At 33.9% G+C, this 20,811-nt stretch overlaps 1 protein-coding gene across 1 annotated transcript in view; it reads left to right on the top strand.

Moving 5' to 3' along the window:
* LOC149799711 (beta-1,4-galactosyltransferase 4-like) overlaps positions 1 to 20,482 on the top strand; it is a 62,113-nt gene extending 41,631 nt beyond the window's left edge. The window contains exons 5-8 of the mRNA XM_089959083.1: positions 8,157 to 8,279; positions 15,036 to 15,140; positions 15,821 to 15,980; positions 19,860 to 20,482. Of these exons, the coding sequence (XP_089815209.1) occupies positions 8,157 to 8,279; positions 15,036 to 15,140; positions 15,821 to 15,980; positions 19,860 to 19,898 (427 nt within the window). The 3' untranslated portion in view covers positions 19,899 to 20,482. The remainder of the gene's footprint in view (positions 1 to 8,156; positions 8,280 to 15,035; positions 15,141 to 15,820; positions 15,981 to 19,859) is intronic.
* The last annotated feature ends 329 nt before the right edge of the window (positions 20,483 to 20,811 follow it).

Raw genomic sequence — 20,811 nt, 5'->3', positions numbered from 1 at the left:
AATCGTGTTTCACCTTAAATCTTAGGTTACATTGTACATACAGTGTTATTGAATTCATTCGGCCAACAGTTTGGACATTAAAAATTCGATGCAACAACATTAGCTGTTTGCTGTAGGAAAGGTATTGAAAACTGTTAGAGAGACTGTAAGGTGCATCTCATATTCAAAGATGGCTGCTTCCAAAGACTGTTATCCAATATGATGCAGATGTGCGTCTACCGCATTATCTCACAATACTGCAAGTTCACTTGCTGAATGTTCATAGCTTCATACATTCTGAAATTTTCTAACTTAAATATATATATTCAGATTTTAAAATATACAATGAAAAGTTTTGACTATAGTTGAATAAATTATATATATATATATATATATATATATATATATATATATATATATATATATATAGATATATACAGAATTAGCAGCAGACTAGTTTACTCCAGGCGCACAATAATGATTTTGTAAGACATCAAAATGAACAAAGAAGCACAGAATTCTTACGGTAATTAATAAACGTTATCTAATGGATAAAGTATACACTTTTTCTTACGATCACATCCATATATTTTTCGAAAGGCAACTCCTCTCATTAAAGTTTATTTTGTTATGTTGCTAAGTATCCGGAATGGTTCCTTTTATTTTGCTAGGAAATGTTAGATTCCCTTCAAAAATCGTTTTCATTGCTTACCCTCGCGTTATATGAGACTTCCAAACCTAAACTCAGAAAGAAAGGAAGAAAAAAAGAAAAAGAACGTGTACCTTTTATCTAAAATCATGGATAACATGCTTGCACCATTTGTTCTTTGACAATACGAATATCGCAAAATGACTAATTCTACTAAAATGTAGACTTGCTAGTTTGATTGTTTGATCACCTAATCGTATAAAAATCAAGGTCTATCGTTAGTCATATTGCATTAAAGTATACACAGATGATCGCGCTAGTTAACAAATTATCTCCATTCTGTCTCTGTTTGATTGATTGCATTGTCGTTTTAAAATTAGTCACTGGAGATGACCATGCTTTGAGGTCATTTTAAATACGTGTATCCGTAATAAAAAGCCGTGCTTTATACGTGTAAGTAAAAAGTAGCAACAGGTATAATCGTAGAATAAAGCAATGTCCAGTCTTATACTCATCATTAAACGATTACACAACGGATTGGGATCAATCTTAGCGTGCTGGAAGCAGATATATCATTTATATTAACTGCTTCATGAATTATTATTTTAATTTTCTTATCGTTTTGTTGGATTTAATTATTCACGTCTCTATGCCATTTTTCTATCTTCGATCCAAAGATATTATAATTTATTAGAAGTTTATTTTTCGTATGACAAAGTTACGTCACTCTCCGGACATTTGCCCCTGTGATTATGGTCTGCTCGATTGATGGTTTATATTATCATATGTTAGGTATGCTATCTACTCTTCCTATTAGGCATGAATATCAGCACACAACAGTAATTAATTTTCTTTCTGAATGATTCCAGTGTATCTAAACTCTTCTGTTTCTATTTTCCGGAATTGTTTCTTTTTATAGCTCTGTGCCTTTAATAGTTCTTTCATTTGCAAACTGTATCAGGTTTAGTCAATGCATATTTGGCTGCCCAGTTATTGAATTGGAGTTGGTTTGTGGAGGGGGATTACCGCCATATATATATGCGTGTATTTCCTAAACTTCATTAATGCATTATTGTAAATGGCTGCTTGCAAGTGCTGCTTTCATAATTCTAGCAATGTATATTGTATTTTCCTTGTTGCAAATTGTACGTGGCAGTTTGCAAGTGCTACTTTCCTTCTGCATTATTGTAAATGACTGCTTGCAAGTGCTATATTCCTAATTCCAGTCGTGAATGTTATATTTTTCATTCATTCAAGCTGTATATGGTTGCTTGCAAGTTTTTCGATCTACTTTCCTTTTGCGTCATTGTATCTTGCGATTTGCCAACTACTGAATTGATTATGTATTTTGTTGTATGACAAACACTATGTCAGTTATTACAAGTTTTGTATATTCTGTTTAAAAACTGTACAATTACATCATTCCTACTGCTGTTTTCATACAGATTTGGCCTTGTAACAATGCAAATGCTAAGTTTTATCAGTATCGTCTTTGTTGTCCAACTTGTGTCGCCATCTGTTGTCATAATTGCATACTAGTGATTAGCATGGCATTACGACAACAGACGGCGTTCTAAAGTTCTAAAGGGTTTCCTTTACCAGAAATAATGAATGCCCCTCACGGAGCTTTCCTGCATTCATTTTGTGTCGATAATTCTTTCAGTCCCTTTTATAAAGTGTGCATTAGCAACAACGTTTTAATCATCTCGAAAACCATACGCTTTCTCGAAGATCTAAGTGATTTATAGCACCCTAAGAAAACATAAACGCATACACTACACCAGGGTGGTTAATCTTTTACAACCTCGCTTTCGACGCACTTAATTATTTACTTTCATCGTTTAAGAAATATACTTCTTAGTGATATCTCTCATTACATTGGAAACATTAATTATTTTAGCAAAATAAGAATCAGAAATTACAATGATATATTCCCTCGTACTCTTCTTAACGAGCTTTCATAAAAGAAGAGTTTATAGGTAAAATGACATTAAAAAATTAAGCATTCCTTAAATGTGTTCTTATTTATATCACGATCTTCATTTTGGAACATATTTTGCCGCAAAAACCGAAATAATCAAAGTCGAAAATCATGTTCGTATCATGATAAAAATGTTTACTTGCGATTTGAAGTATTAGATTTAGCGTACGACTGTTTTCCATTTGCATTGTTAATGTACAGAACCTTAACCTTTGAAAGTATTTATAAACAAAATCCCCCCAAACCAGCTTTAAAACTAGCTTGCATCCTTTAAAACTTTTGTGTCTAAAACTGGAAATAATCAGAGACAAAAAAATGTTATCGGAGATTTTACTTTTTTTAATTATAGTTCTCACCATTATCAAACCAATTAAAATTATTAATTTGGTTACAGAAGTTTAAGAAAATAAATATAGCAGCCTTAGGTTCTAACTATTCAGCTGCTCTGTCACATTAAAGATTTTAAAAAGCTTTAAAGAATGTATGAAATATCAATGTCGTGACGCATGGTTCTGACTTGTTACTTGTGCTGCTCTTTGCAATATGAAATTAGTTTAGTGAATGATCTATGATCAAAGAGAGAGAGAGAGAGAGAGAGAGAGAGAGAGAGAATGCACCATAACTGTATATTTCATTCAGTTATTGTAATTATATATATGCATCCTGGGTCGATGAGTGTGTTTTGGGACAGTCTTCAGTAAGTATCAACAAAAGAATAAACTCTACTGATCTTACTCGATAATTATACAGTGTAGAATTTTACAGATCGCTGTCTTTTTATTCGGTTTTATTCTTTTTAATTGCCTTCATGTATCCTGGATATTTGTGGGTGTTTTTGGACGTCTTTTGGTGTTTTAGTGTAGTCATGGGGTCTTTCATTTGGTGATAATTACCATGATAATTACCAACACATGTAAAGCTCGCATGATCTTACTCGATAATTATACAATGCAGGATTGTACTGATCACTGGTTTTTTTTTAAGGTTTCGATTCAATATGATGGTATACATGTATCCTGGGTAGGTGAGAGTGTTTCTGGATAGTCTTAAGCTAACCCTATTACTTTCTGGGTGACAGATAGAAAAATCAAACTGTTGGATGTCTAATACATGCATAAGTTGATGGAAATAATCAAACATAAAGTTTGCTGGACAGATTTGGGGAGGCAAACAAGTGTTAAAAACATTGCCTAAAATTTTAGAACAGTTTTTGCTTTAATATTCTTCAACGGAATAGACTATGGAAATCTTGAGGACGCACACATTATGGTCAACAAGTATTGGTTGCTTGACTTGGTATTAGGTAAAGAACCGACATTCTACCATCTTTCTGTTAAATGGCTTTTGACAGGTGTGACAAGATCTATGGTACTTATAAACATCACTTTTAAATTTCGGCAAATAAAAATGATTCAGGATCTTGTGATAAGTCTTATTGACACCAAACTGAACAGCTGAAGGAGTTGCATGGGCTAGACAATGCATTTCCTGTCCATATGACTTAGGAACAACAATTTGATTGCTCACTGACAACTCATCACCAGCAGGTACATCAGGTGTCTCCATTTTCTCATAATGACCCCATTTTTCATAAAATAATAAACAGGTTCATGTGTGGCTTTAATTTCTAAATCCAGTCTTGTGTCTTCTCTGAGGAATATTACATAGGGGCCTCTAACTCACATTAAAATGACTTGCATGCTTATAAAGTAGCTCTTACTTTCTGATCAGATTCCTTACAACTGCAGTCAGAAATTGGCTAGTGATTTATATTATTCTGTGAAGAAACTAACTTACTTATGAATCTCTCTCTCTCTCTCTCTCTCTCTCTGCTGAGTGATTAAGACATTTAAATTATGGAATTTACCTTATCCATTGTTCCAAGGCACATAAATTAGGGATAAGAGGCCACATTTACAATTTCATCTCAGGTTCATAAATATAATAGTTTTGCTAACGTCACAGTATCAGAAATAACAAATTAGCAACTAAAATATAATCCTTTTCATGGTTTTTTGCTCATAGGAAGTCCAAACAACATTTTACGTTGCCCTAAAAAAAATTCTTCAAAAAGTGAGCATTTTTGTACAGTGTATAAATTGAATACAGATCCAGTAATGGAAAGATTTTGGGGATTAATTCTTGAAACAGACACTAGGGAATATAACCTGACTGTTCTTGAGTCAAAAATTACAAATGTATGTGGTATACAAAAGTTAATGTGTCTTGGCCTATCTTTAATTTACAGGTTTAATTCCTCAGAATTTGCAATGATGAATGTATGTCCAATCCAAAAGCCAGAATTGTGTGAAAACCTTGTCTTTATTCATGTTTTATTCATGTGAATGTGAACAACAAAGGGATTGGCAAATAAATCTATAAGAGCAAAGTAACAAGAAAATCTAGGTATTTGTTCCTTATAATTGCCTACCTGCATGACAATTTTTGTTTCAGACTAATTCATCTAGCAATATTGTTTTTAAATTTAAATTCAACTTTTTTTGCCTTATATTTCCTATAGAAAGTTAAACATAGGACAGTATATTGTTTTTATTTATTTATTTTTTAATTTTGCATAGTTGTATTGTACTGATATTTTTTGTGTCATGACAATATTAACTTATATTTTAAACAGGATAAAATAATGATAAAATCACAGACAAATGAAAATGTTTATGTGGGGTGTTGGGGTGGTGGATGCTACAACAGCTCGAGATGTGAGTAGCCTCAAAATCTTTACAAGTTCTTTAGAAAATTATATGGGGTGTGTCTTACTCTTCTAACAGAAAACAATCACATCTGTAGAAGATACATGTAAACATTTGTATTAATCTTTTAACTACTACATTAATTTCATATCCAAATGTATCAAGCACTTTCAGTAATGTATTGTAGCAGTAATAATACAAACAAATTGAGCTGGTTACTGGTAGCGGTGGCAATGTTACTTATATTAAATATATTATAATTTATAATTGCTAAGAAAGAAGTGTGATGTTTTATCAGTGAGGTACCATACAATCAGTCATCTTATCTGTACTATAAATATCGCTTCATATATGGATAAATAAAGTTTTAAATAATAAAAAGGTAAATGTAGTTTCCAGTTTGATATCTGTCGCAATTAAGCATCTCATAATTGTATGGAAGTGTTCTTTATGTTTATATATAGAAAATTATATTTCACACTCTTTGAATTTCCTTTCTTACATAATAAAATAAGTTCATATTTTTGTAGCATATATGCTTTGTATGTGATGTCCTATTTTCAAGTCATTTGCCTCTTGCTATTGTATTGGAATTGGAGATTTAAAATGAAATTGGAGATATTACATACTTGTCACAGACAACTAGTGACAATACTTGCTGGCTATTGCGTAATCATCCATGCCTTGCACATATAAGAATTCTGTATAATTTGACTATTTAGCTTACTTCTTGTTATATATATATATATATATATATATATATATATATATATATATATATATATATATATTATTGCTAGGGTCAGGGGAATAGTCGTTTTGTAAGAAACTGACGCATCACAGTGCCATCTGTTGTCATAATGAGGCATTATATTATGCTAAGTTCCTTGATTCTAACTTGCAAAGTCCTTGATGCTACATTATAGTCATGATTTTGGAAGGTGCATTTGTGTAACTTGTGATATAGCAAGTTCATAAATAGAATGTTAAAACTTGTAATAACTGACATAGCATTTTACCATACGACAAACTACAGAAGCAATTCAGTAGTCGGCATATTGCAAGATACAATGACGCAGAAGGAAAGTAGATCAAGGCACTTTCGAGCAGCCATTTACAGCTTGCATCAGTGAAGAATAGAAAATTCATGACTAGAATTATGAATGTAGCACTTGCAAGCATCCATTGACAATAATGCAGAAGGAAAGTAGCACTTGCAAAATGCAACGTACAATTTACATCAATGAAGAATACAATATACATTGATATAATTATGAAAGTAGCACTTGCAACAAACATTTACAATAATACATCAAGGAAGATTAGAAAATACATGCATAGAATTATAGGCGGTAATATCGCTCCATATTGGTTATGTACAATGTGAAGTTGTTTGTACAGACGTTTTTGAAATTACGTCTATTGAAAAAGAATACTTTCTTTATTATAACCTTTTAAAGCTAGTCCATTTTAGACATTTTCATGTACGTTTCAAAATGTTAAATATACCTTTAAATAGTCCTCGTTTCATTTTTGCCACTGATGTAATCAAATATCATGCCAATATTATGGTTCAACTCGCTGATGATAGTAGTTTCTATTTTAAAAACCCTTTTATCACCATTTATTTCTTTTATTCAACGCTGTAGAAACATTTCCAATCACTGATATACTGAATCTTTGTTTAATTTCTGACGTGTTAGTTTTCTTTCTCCATACATGTCATTAAGGTCCGTATTTCTTCATGTAGTATCTCTTCATAGCAAATGTATTTTCCTTAAGTAAATTGAAAATATCTCATTCTTCTCATATTTAGATCCTTCTTGATATTGTTGTTGCAATCTCTCTTTTCAGACCTATATATATCTTTCAGGGCTCTCTCTGTTTGAACATGTCTCCACAATCATCGCCCTTGTCATCACCGATTTTGCCTCTAATTTGCAGCTCCGACGAACATTCAAAAGACATCTATAATTCTTAAGATCTTTTGTATCCATTATTGTTCTTCTCTTATCATTATACATCAAAAATGTCTGCCTAAAGTAAGGCACGTGACTAACGTAGACATTTCTGCAGGGAATTCAATTTCTAGATCGTTTGTCTAATATGTAGACACAGTCATGAGTTAATCATAATTTCCTGTCAGGATATTTGTACTGTTTAATGTGTCACCATAATTGATTGAAATCTATATAAGCAGTTGTACTTTTTTATTTAATTATTAAGGTAAAGATATGATAAATACAAATATTTGTCAACAATTAAGAACAGTATAAATGATAAAGGTATTAAAAGAGCAATAAAAATACACAGAAAATATGGTACTCTCCCAAAATTGTTATTAAGCGTTACCAACAGGCGAACAGAACGTCCGTCGATATCGCAACATTTTCTCCAGGAGTTTCAGACGTTTCTTAAATGTCTTCAAATATATAAAGGTTTTCAGAGTGTATCAAATTTTGCCAAATCGATCGATCGATAGAAGTCATGCTTTGGTTTTGTTTTTTATACTCTCTGGTACGGACGCTAGAACGCAATATGGGTAATGACGATTTCTTCCTTGACATTGAAACATAAAGCATATATAACCCCTCCCTCCGTCCCACTATCATCGATTCCGTTGTGACCTACATCCATGGGTTCACCATGGTTCTATTCCGAGTTCTTAATAAGGATCTCCGAGAAAGTTATATCTGTCTATTATAGAAGAAATGCAATTGGATTCTGAAACCTCATTTCCATGACGTCGTTTAATGAAGTATGGAATACGGTTTTAATTCAGAGATTTTCTTTCTTTTATAATTTCCAAAACTGTTTATATGTTTTCTTCTGTTCCCAGTTTACCGTACGGTTCATACGTGAGTGGGGTCATTGCTCTGACGAATAGTCAGTACACACGAGCCAACGGCTTCTCCAATGTTTACTTTGGATGGGGAGGAGAGGATGACGATTTTAATGTCAGGTAAACCAGTCTAAATTCTGGATACACGAACATACATACCAAGCAGATCTGTATCACTTTCACAAAGTAGAGGTCACTATGATGGTTATACAATACCCATACTGTTATATTTCATTCTATTTGTTCAAGCTAAACAAATAATTTTAAAATAAAATATTTTATTATATACATAAGTGTGAATTATAGACACTAATTAGGGAATTAATTCTCATCTTATTTAATTCCTATATTTTCATATCTGAAAATATCAGATTTCCCATAAAGAATCGAGAGGCTTGATTTTGTGTTCCAGCAAATGTTGTACATGCAGCAACAAAAACGAGTACTTTTTGGACTAGAACAAGTAAATCAAAACATATACCTTGATAAAGAAATCACAACAGAGAACGTTCGCTTCTCATGCGTTATTTCCATGTAAATACTTGACAGCAGCGACGAACCAGCTGTGATGCAATACTGAAACGAACTTCCATATAACTGCATATTTATGGGAAAATATGAAGGAGTTTTTCTCTGAGATATACTGCATGACCTGTGAGAGTGAACTATTAGTCCGTGAAAACGAATTCATATTTTCCCATACAAATGATGTAAACATTTTATTATATACCCATTTCGTTTTCTTATCTAATGCTTAATAATAATGGAAAAGACCACCAGGAACAAAGTCATTTAATTTATGCTGTATTTCAAAATAAATACACAACTGTAGATTCGTTAATAAACATTATCAATCTTAATATGCATATAGCTCCGCCCAGCGAACCTTTGAACTCCGTCTCGCGCTCATATTGGGAGTGAATTAGCATTGAAAAATCTTTCCAGTTGGTCTGGAGTGGATAGAATGTGTTTTTCGGTTGATCCAATTCAATTTTGCGTTCCTGCTTTGTATTGATTGAGTGAACTCAGTGCGGTAAGGAGAATGTGATTCCAGTTGGAAATGTAATCGAAATTACTGTACAATATTTGTGTGTATCAGATCTTCCATGATATGAGTCATGTCATTTGGATTTGCTAAGAACGTACGCTTTGATGAAATTTAAGATGAATGAATGTAAGTATAATTATTGCCATCGTTATCACCAGCTTATTTTCATGTCACTTCCATGCCCGATGTTGTATGGATCCTAGCTATGACTTATATGACCTGTATCGCAAGCCTAACATTTTATAAAAGTAGCTAAACGTGGAAAATCGTAAAGCAGCTGTTGTATGACAGTCTATTTAGCCAGCATAAATAATATTTCTTCGTCGTCTTGGCTCATTGGATCTGATATTCTTAGTTTGTTTAGAAAACCTTCAATTGCTCTTTTATTTCGGATTTAGTGTTTTTACTGACTTGTGAATTGATACATCTCTGATAGGCATGCATTAGCCCTTGGCATCAGTATGGTTCTCTATGGTATTTGTGTTGACCCAATAGGGCACTGGTTATAGTCTGAACCATTCTATTTGCACAACATTATGAATTCTTCTCCTAAATACCTGTTTGAATGATTTTAATGGTACTTTCAATACCTGTTTCTCTCACGTTTGTTGGTGGCATTGCTAATACAACATTCATTGGTTTCCTTGTTTGAAAGATTAGTTTGTAACTCAGTGAACTCATCCACATAGCTGACTTCATCACCTCTGCTTCCAAATGGACGAAACAACTTGTTTAGTTAACCAACCAACCCCCCTTAAATATTCTACTAAATGAGTGGACATTGTTTACAATGTAGGTCCTAATACACTATACTAGTTTTAGGCAAGATGGTTGAGAGAGAGAGAGAGAGAGAGAGGGAGGAGGGGTTTTGGGTTAATACATTAATGAATTAGTAGCAAAATTATCATCGTGGCAGAATCTGGGCATTAGTACATACGCCAATATGAATTCAGTTCCTAATAATTCATAACACATGTCTTTTGCTGGTTAAAAGTAAAATTAGCTGTAAATAATTGTGTAGAAGTCATATTCCGAAGACTTCGTAATTATTTAAATCGTTTTTGGCTTTTCAATATATTTGGAACAAGTAAATAAAATATTATTAACGTTCGCTCTAATTTCAGGATAACAAACAATACATAAATATAATATCAATATGTTGGGTCCAGTTTCCTAGACAACTGAACGTTACGCCAGGATGTTTGTGGAACTCAACAAAGGCGATCAATTCATTTATTAAGTTTAGGTCAGGGATAACTAGATTATGCTAGAATGACATTGCTTAAGTTGTTTTAGTTGGATTAAAATCAACTAACTACTGCTTTTATCAATCGTTAACCGTTTGTAAATCAGTGTTATATACTATTTTGTAAGTGTCATAACATGAACTGTACACAAACATAATGCTTTTGATCATGAGTTTGATGCGAATAGTAGGTTGTACGTCATAGTGTATGGCATCAACCAAAAAGCGACTTGTTCAATCAAAAGAACAAGAGTAGAAACATTCAAAGAACGTAACTGAGAAAAATGATACTTAGGCTTAATTACCCATTTTAGATAGACTTGAACAATAGCATAAATTGTATTGTTAATAAGGTAAAGCAACCGTACTTACTGTAATGCCATTCATGTTACTAACATTTATTTGCTCTTCTTTAATTCATTGTCTGTCAGATAATATAAAAAGAGTACATATAGGCAATTTATTCATTCACAAATCAAGGTTATTACTAAGTTTATGTCAACGACTAATTTGGTCAAAGTACGCTAATCATTAGTTGAATGGCGGTCATCTTAACGAATGGCAGTCATCTTAACATTGCGTGATCTAGAAAGTATGTTTGTACTGTCGATATGTGACGATTGCCCTAACCACTGATTAGTAAAATTAGTAAAAGTAAAACGTACATTTGATGACCAAGGTATTTCACAATAAAATAATTTAAATATTAAGAAATCTTTTCTATTGATTCAGATTTGTTTATTTATTGCGCATTTGGTGACTATATAAGAGAAATTAAGAGAATTAAAGTACCGCGTTCTCAATCTACAAAGTCAAGTTTGCAAGAGCCATGAGAGAAAATTTGAATTATCTATAATTTGTTTGTTGAAAATGCAGAGTGGAAAAGATTTATTCTAAATATACAGTACCTTGAGGAACTATTGTAAAGTTATGCAAGGAATAACTTACTTAATTTCGTTTGATTACGTGAAAGATTCAAGGACTTTAGTGACATTCAACTTCCACTGGATTACCTTGAAGTAAAATATTTATATATTACAACAATGTTTCTTTATTGGTGCTAGCACGTAAGCAGTTTACAACCTGCATTCTTAATACCTTTGGATCGTTTCTGGATTACTGTGAAATTGATATTACATTTAGGAAATACATGAATTACATTATTTTTAATTCTTTCACTTTCTTTGCTATTATGTTTTAGGGGCATAAATTTATAGTTTGGAAAATTGAATGCTTGTTGGGTTTTACATTGTCTTGTACATAGTTAACTGATGCTGGCGTCTGTGTGCATATAAAATTTAAAAATTCTTGTATCATACATTTCGGAATGTCCTTGCATGCCATTTTCATCAGTTTCAGTTCTAAAGAAATACAATTGAGTCCTAAGACTGTACAATACTCGAATATGTTTGCGTTTCATTTCATATAAGAAGAATTTAACATGTTTCTTGTTTAATAATGGTAAGCTTTAAAGGTTATCTGTAATATTTTCTGTTTCCTAGATGTGCTTTCTCCTGTCTTACTAAAAGCTATCCAATATTGGGAATTTGCTTGAAACGAGTGAATGGTGAATATGTTTCATCACGAATATATTTCATCGAGTGGGTCAAAATGCGTTTAATTTTTGCACCCACTTGATGAAATATATCTCTGATTCGCAGTTAGCAGGCAAAGTTTTATTTTTAATTTTAAGCTTAAACGTATTGACTGTGCGTGTGTGATTAGGATATATAACGTAGCTTTAACAAATTTTCAGTCATATTGCTACAATGTCTGCAGTGTGGCAGTTTATAGTGATGTCTTGCACCGGAGCATCATGCTGTAGACATGTAGTATGATGTCCAACCCAGTCACATTATTCTGACACCAGGCTGACCAATCCTAACACTAACCTGTTAATGCTGAGCGTCTAGGGAGGCACCTGTTAGTACCATTTTTGTAAGTCTTTGGCATGACTCGGCCGGGGTTCGAACCCACGACCTCCCGCTTCCGAGGCGGACGCTCTAACCACAAGGCCACTAAACTTATTGACTAGCAAGTTGTACTGTATAACAAATTGAAGTAGCAGGTTTCTTACACACTCACGCATGATGTCAGGTTCATAGTTTATGTTCTGTTGTATTTTAGATTATTCGTACAGAAAATATAACCCATTACATGATCCTCTTTCCCAATTCAAAGTACAACATCACATCAAGAAACTATAAATCGCTACTTCATGTATTTGAACTTGTTTGGTAGCGTGTTGAGAATAACATCGAATTCCAAAGTTAGTATGATATCGACGAGGCTGTGAAAATATTTTGTCGTAGTTTACTCCAGCGAAGTCTCACAATTACTTTAGTTTAAAAATCCATTAATTGACGGCCTAGCATTGCAAAACTCTGCACCTCTCGCTAATATTGACATATTTGCATCCGTTTTGTTCAGCCATTCTTTAAATACTAACAACGTATTTCCACTCATTTGACTTTTTCGGCTTACTAAAATGAAATTTACGTCAATTATTTTTCTCTTTGCAGTTATATTATTTAGATAATTTTGTTTCATCTGGAGATATTTGAAGTTGCTATTGTATGCATCTCTTTTCATTGTTCTTCAATGGCCTTCAACAACTTTTCCAAAATTGGCGTTTCATTGTTTTCTTAAATTTGCATTTGATTTATTTACATGGATGACACTAGCTACCGATTTCATCAAATAATACAACTTTATATCTACAGAACTCTAACATTATTCTCAGCTGAATATTGTCTTCAATTACGATATTGAAATACTATGTTTCTTGATTTTGCAACGTAAATCATAATTTAGGTACAGTTGGCTTACTTCCGTTTATTTCATCTATCAACTCTTTTTGTAGTGATGATATATCTGTCATACTTTGTATTTCTTTTCCTGGTACTGATGCGCAATGATTGAAATATTCTTGTACCTATGTTTGAATATGTAAATATACATTTAAACTACGTTCATTTTCTCATTATTCTTCTGAGATATTAATTTGTCTTTGATTACGTATTTGTGTTGCTTGGTTGCCCATCTAACGTTTAAACAGGCATAACCCGATTGATAGATCTTGTGAAAGACAGTATCACCAGATACGTACACAACAAATGCTGCTTACCATGACCTATGTTGCTCATGACATCTTTATGTTTACCTTTATTGTGAATATGGTACTTATCATTGGATTTATATGGTACGTATGATTTCATTTATATGGTTTATCTGCTTTTTATAGTGCGAATTCTCCATATACCCGACTTACGTTTCCAGAACATGTACGAATCTTTTAACAACTTTAATTCTAATCCTGTTAACTTTAAACTAGCACCATGAGCTAATCCTTTTGCACCATAAGATTCAACTGCATCAAGTTGAAGTGTTTTAAATAAATCTTTCCATTATACTCAAAGATAACATTAAGCATTCTAATATATAATTCCTAACATAAAAAGCGTAAAGATCACGAAGAGGATTTACACGTTCATATGAAATATTTTGTTTTTTCCTTTGAATATTTATAATTTAAATTATATTCTTATTACGTATGTACTATTTTCCTACCAGTGAAATAATAATCTTTTACTTTACTGTCCACTCATCACATGAAATGTCATGTCAAAACTATAAGATATGTTGGGAGAATTAAAACACACTTTATCTATGTGTACAAAACATTTCATCAGCATTTAATTGTCTAGTGTCTTCATCGACAAAGACTGCTATTTCTTGAAATCATTTCGTCTGTATATTATAGTTTCATCGTCTTTTGTAATGTGTTGATATCGTTGCAAACTCCTAATGGAATACGTGAGATTTAGTTACTTAATTGTTAAAGATGAATCTAATAGAACTTTTATACTAATCACAATTTCCTATGCTTCAACTTTTTATCTTTCTAAAGTTTGTTCCTACTCAACCAAGGAATTCATATACATCTTGATCGTTTCCACCAGTGGTTCGCATAAGCGTTTATTTATTGATTCATGCGTCTACGATGAAATTATTAAAGTTTTCAAATTGTTTACCCGCATTTTAATTTCATTTTAAATGCATTAAAGGTATAATAATGGTTCTACTTTGTTCTAAACTGATTCGTTCAACATTTGTATCTTCTGTTTATGAAAAGTGTAATATAATGATTAGAAGATTTGTTTTCATCTGTACACAAAACAAATTAACATTTATAAATTTATTCTCTACCTCTTTTTATAGTCTAAGCACTATACTGAACACGGATTCAAGGCACTCAGAAATATACTTGAATAAAGGCAAAAACTGACATGAACGCCGATTTCAGATAATTAGAGGATTACTTACGTGAAAAAAGAGGGAACTATCATCAACAAAGAGTGCATCAAGTTAACAGATTCGGATGTAAGCTGGAGATACGATGGCGCTAAATTGTCAAGCATCTCTATGTTCCCGGCTTATGACAAATAGGACGTCATCCAGAGCAGTACATTATTAATTTTATTGCAACAGGAAAAAATGTTTTTTTCCCCCATAAAGTGGTTTCCTTTTTGTACCGCTAGATAGACGAAGAGGCAGATATATATCACAATTTCCATTTCAGGGTTCAAAGGGCGAATATGAAGTTTGAAAGGCCGGAGAAAGATATTGGTATTTACATGGCAATGCCACACGAAACAGACAGTACTAACCTAAAGAACCCTGCAAGGTCTCTCTCTCTCTCTCTCTCTCTCTCTCTCTCTCTCTCTCTCTCACACACACACACACACACACACAGAGTATTGCAGCTTTAGAATTGTCTTCAGACCAGCCCTGTCTGGCTTGTAATGTTAAGGCACGTTGTTCTCATTTTGTGGATGGACACAGATTATAGTGTGATATTGAGCCTTAAAGCACCAATTAACCAACTAAATGGATTTTAATAGATGTCAATAAAACGTAAATAATACTTCGTTTCGTCGCAAATTTATTAATATGTTTAATTGAAAAACTTGAACAGTTGGATTGATAACGCTCAAATCTCCTCTTCAAACAGCCGATTCTCTTTCAAGCTATAATCTGAAATATGGCGACGAAAGAACACCTAGAAGACTAAGATCACTATATCCCTAGATATATCTTCATGATGTTCAATTATAGCTGGTATTTTGTGCGCGGGTTTGCTACATACGTTTGACCAGAGTGTAACCATTAGGTCAACCGACTTGTCTATAAATTCTGGAGAGCAAACATGGTAGTAAACTTTCCCGCCAACAACATGTTTTGAAGACGAACAATAAAAGACAAAGATATAATGAAATAAAAAAAGGAAAATGTGTTCGGGATCATCTATATTACTGCCTGATTCTGTTATTTCTTGTTTATTAGATAACATTTGTTTCCCCACAGATTCGGAATTTTAGATGTATCCGCTGCTAGACAAAGCATAGAGGGAGTAAACTCGTTTTATGACAATCAACTGAAAATTAAGTACAAACGATACGCCATAGAATACCGCCGATATTACACCTGGATTCTTATAGGTGTAAATGAAGCAGCAATTACGAAGGTAAGAAAAATTAAATCTACATCACCTTGCTAGTAAAAAGAATATTAAACTAGATTTAGTTTTTCTCAGCATTTAATCTGCTGTTCCATTGAACTATATATATTTCAAATTGATTACACAACCAGTCCTTTCAACATTGTTGATGCTCTTTGACACAGCTTAGATGAAATCTGGTCCTCTAAGAAGTAGGTACTAATGATTTTGAATGGGCAACCACATACCTAGGCAAATGTCAGAACCAGGAATTAAACCTGGAGTCACACAGGTCCAAAGCGACATCCTCATTCCTTTGCTAATAGCATTACTGTAGAACGGAATAATCTTCCTTATTGTTATGTGCATCTTGATGTTTCCACCATCTGCAAAAGTCATACTATAAACATTTCAAAATACAAATTATACAAACGTTAAATTCTTTTGATAATCTTTATTTCCCATTATTGACCATCGAAATAAGTGATGCATACGACTGCAAAAAGGTATTAAAAGTCGAATTTTAAAATTGACCGGTAGGGCAGGAACCAAAAGTTACGAACAAGGTTTGTGTGGTAAGGTTAGTTGAGCTTTGCTATCTACCCGTTATCAAAGCGTGTAAACACTGTTAACAACAGGCTGATTTCGTGGTGCGTATGAATATTGGCTGATTGGCTCTTCCGTCTACAGCCAATTAACATTGATCGGCGATCAAGCTTATATCTGTACATCACTCTGAGATGTAATAACCGAGGCCTGCTTAATGTACTTTTATAAATCACCTTGAGATTTAGTAACGGACGCCTACCGTAAATCCCTTGAGGCGTAGTAACCGAGGCCTGTCGTGAATTATCTTGAAAGGTAGAACAAGGTCTATTATTAAGCACACTGTGATGCAATAACCGAAATCTACCGTAAAGCACTCTCATATATCGTAACGGAGGCCTATCGTAAATCACCCTGAGATATAGTAATCGAGGCCTATGGAAGACCACCTTGAGATGAAGCAAACGAGGTCACTCGTTAAGCAATCTGCGATTGAGTAACCGAGGCCTATTGTAAATCACCTTGAGTTGTTGAGGCAAAGTATATCGTAAAGCACCAAGAGATGTAGTTAAAGAGGTCTATCTTAATTCAATCTGAGATGTAGTAACATAAATATGTCGTGCAACTTCGATTCCGAAGAGATATAGCATATAGAAAAACTAACAACTCCGAAAACTCTTGATATTGTGAATGTCACATAAAAATAAATTGATGACGACCCCATCAGTAGCTAAAACAATAACGCTTCCCGCGCAGGTACAAATAATTACGTCCTTGTATATGCTCCCAGCAAAAGTGTTATTTCCAACAAACATGCAATCGTGAATTTCACCAATATAGTCTATAACAACGTTTCAATCGAAATAGCCCCGAGAACAAATCCTGATGGAGTGTGTTGAATAAATACTTTGGTGAACAAGGCCAACAATAGTCGCGGTGGTGATTCCGCATATACCAACTACAACCAAGCACTCTCGTTTTTAGTTCATGAGCAAAATGGCTTCGATTATTTCGCGCGTCGATAACTTTTGGATTCTATTTTATTTACATTACTAATGTGATCGCGAAGTATAATTGTTCTAAAAGCTTGACATCTTCAAGTGCAACACACATATACGCACTTCTTTCTAATCAAGTACACCTTTTTATGGGTACGACAACTGTATAATCATAGAAAATATTTACCTGGGAAATATTTAAGTCCCCGGCGACTGCGCCATTGAATGGAGTCAGAAACGATCGGTCTCGTCTTCAGCCAAAGAATTTTTATTAGGAAAAGTGCATCCTTGTTCAATCGCAAGCGAGATTTTTTTCATCTTGGCTGAGTCAGGATTAAGTTTCAGCAAACTGCATCCAGTCACTAATATATTTTTTGCGGAAGAGTAAGTGAACGTTTGAATTTAACAATCACAGTGAATTTTAAACGGTATTTGCCATTCACTGCAAGATTACCCAGGAGTTTGTCCGGCTGTAATTCAGGAACGGAAGCGAATCAATAATCTGCAGGTGGCCAGGTATTTGCCATATTGTTGGTAATTACGCTTATTGATACATTGGATACCGTTGCGAATCAAGAGAACGTTCATTCATTCGAAGTCTGTGTGGGCGATATATGGAGATTTAATTTCCTCATGCTGCACTGTAACATTCAAAATGTCATTGTCAGGTTCTGGCATGATTCTACGCTGCCGATCATCGCATACTTCCATGGCTGTCAAGCAATTGATGGTTTCGAAATTAACTTAGGCATCGTCAACAAGGAAATATTTTAGCATGATTTTTCTGTGTCGGTTAAGTAATTGGGAAAGTTGCACTAATGGGATTTTTATTTTATCTTGGTAAATGAATAACTCAAAATTACATGTGCTGCGTACAGGTGTCCCTAATCTGACAGTGTTCGTATACAGTTTCTCAGTGGAGCTGAAAGATGATTCACAGCTCCAACAATGAGTCGCCTCGGAAACCTCATGTAGGTCATCATTGCTCATAATTATGTCTGCGAGCGATAGAAGCTGTTGTCAGATCATTTCACTCTCAGTTCAAGCATTTTAATTAAGAAACAATCTTAACCGATGCATGGCTGTGACACAACGTAGATACAATGTTGATACAACGTTGATAGCTCAGTCGTTACGGTTTAAGATCGCACGTTGCGAAGATTCATCGGTGCATAGTCGATGTAACTTTTCTAGCGTGTAATTTGAACTTGGAAACTTGGACTCTTTCATGCGCATAATCGAGTGCCTCTTCAACAATATCACGTGCTACACGACGACAATTTTCCTCATCACCAACCAAACGAACAGGCTGCCTGGAGTACACAATAATTTGAATATTAATCGTGCTGTTGTTGCACGAAGTTGTCTTAAGCTCTGATGCTATTCATTTGTGGAATTCAATACCGCAAGTATATCTACTTCTCTTGTGCCTTTGGGTATTAAGATATTACGCTCAAGCGTTGATTGTTACAGTTGTCTTACTGATGATGTTGCCATTATAACCATATGAGGTTCAACCTGTTGTAGTTTCTTTCACGAGTCATTATAGCGTAAGAAATGCCAACCTTTGGGCATATCTTTTGGAATACTAAGATGAGCACAAGCTTTCGCGCGCGCTACCTGAGGGGATTCAAATCGGGACGCTGATATATATGGCAAAACCATTGTCTATTTTCAATTTCGTCAATAATTGTTTTGAAATACCTGCATTTAACCATAAAAGGAAACTACAATCGCTTCATTCGCTTCATTCTAGGCTATCAGTTCCTAGACTTGAATCTTTCTGCTCCATGGTTTTCATATCGCCCTGTTTTTCTACAATAGAAAGTTACATAATTCGATGTGTTAGCCAGCTTTAGACCGAACGCACGATAATATTCGCGAACACATACAGCGAGATGTCAGATCAATAACGTCATGGAATATAAAAGGCGTTGGCCCAAATCAGTAAGCTTGACCCACCACAGTTTTGATACAACTGAGTGCTTAAATCGGTTGGCAATGAATAAGTTAGAGCATGGGGTAAACCCAATTTTGTTTCTGCCTTACAATTCACTTCTCCAATGTTTTTCTTGAATCTTTGAATTATGCATTTACAAGTACAAAGTTCTACACCAGTCAAATACAGATTCTGATATAGTTCTTTGCGAAATAGATTTCCGATTTCAGTAATGAAAGAAAACTTATTTATTATTTTATTTTCATGTCAGTGAACAAATGAATGTTTCGGTAATATGTTACAGAAAAGATAACAATACTGCGGCCCGAGTCACACCTGAAAATATTGTGGTAAGAAAGAAAAGTTTCATTATCCGATAGCATTGTAAATATATATTCTCAATCATTTTTTTCATCCTTACAGCAATACGAAAAATACTTGGGAGAACCTTTCGCTTTGTAGTTATACTGACTGTGATGATCCAAAAAGTGTTCAACATGGCGCAATGAAGGTGCTCAAGAGCTATATTGCTCATTGCCGTAAAGTGTATAATTGCGACTTCACATTGATACAAACCGAAAGGCTATATTAATTCTGAACAAGAGAATTCAATACGGAATCCTGCTAACCTTTTGGAGAGACATTATTCATCAAAGAAGCTGCCGAAAAATCCGAACTTATAAATGATGTGTGAGAAAGATATGAATTTCTGACTGTGCATGATGCGAATTATTTCAACTAATTGCCTACTTTCATTCGTCTTGGTGGAAATTTGTGGCATCAATGGCTCTTCCTGATTTTTCTGCCAATCGGATAAAATTCACAAGAGTTTTGTATAGTCTTTTTATTTCTTTCAAAGTGCCATAATTGTACTGCCGGTGACATGTTTTCATACAATGTGTATTTTGTGAAGACATTTTTCATTTCAATCCCTAACTTTCGGACACCAAATGTTTTCAAAAGTTGACAAAAACGATTCCATATCAAACTTCGTGCCTTATAGGGTAATTGTAATGTGCATGCTCATTAAAGTTTAAAGTTTTGAATTTTTTTCTCAATGTGGGTTCCCACCCCACCCCCCACCCCCGCCGAAAATATCAATTTTTTGTTTATTTAAGTCCAATAAACCATAAGAGGATACATATACCACAAATAAAAAAGAAACATAAAGGGGTGAGAAAATGTCTTAATCAATGCATTTGCATCTTTGACAACATTTGTGACAGGACTGTCTGTTTGTTGCATTATAAAGTCGTTGTGTGAAAGGCCTTGATCTTTATTGGTAGTTGATGCTTGGTAAGAGTGGTCTGTGGGTATTTGTATAGTAAACATCCTGAGTCAGCGAGAAAAAGAAATCTGTTGCCAGTACCATGTT

The sequence above is a fragment of the Sinohyriopsis cumingii genome, chromosome 5 (genome assembly GCF_028554795.1).
Source record: "Sinohyriopsis cumingii isolate HCF-2022 chromosome 5, ASM2855479v2, whole genome shotgun sequence".
Taxonomy (NCBI): domain Eukaryota; kingdom Metazoa; phylum Mollusca; class Bivalvia; order Unionida; family Unionidae; genus Sinohyriopsis; species Sinohyriopsis cumingii.
The sequence above is the reverse complement of the archived record's forward strand: the minus strand, read 5'-3'. Positions and strand labels throughout refer to the sequence as shown.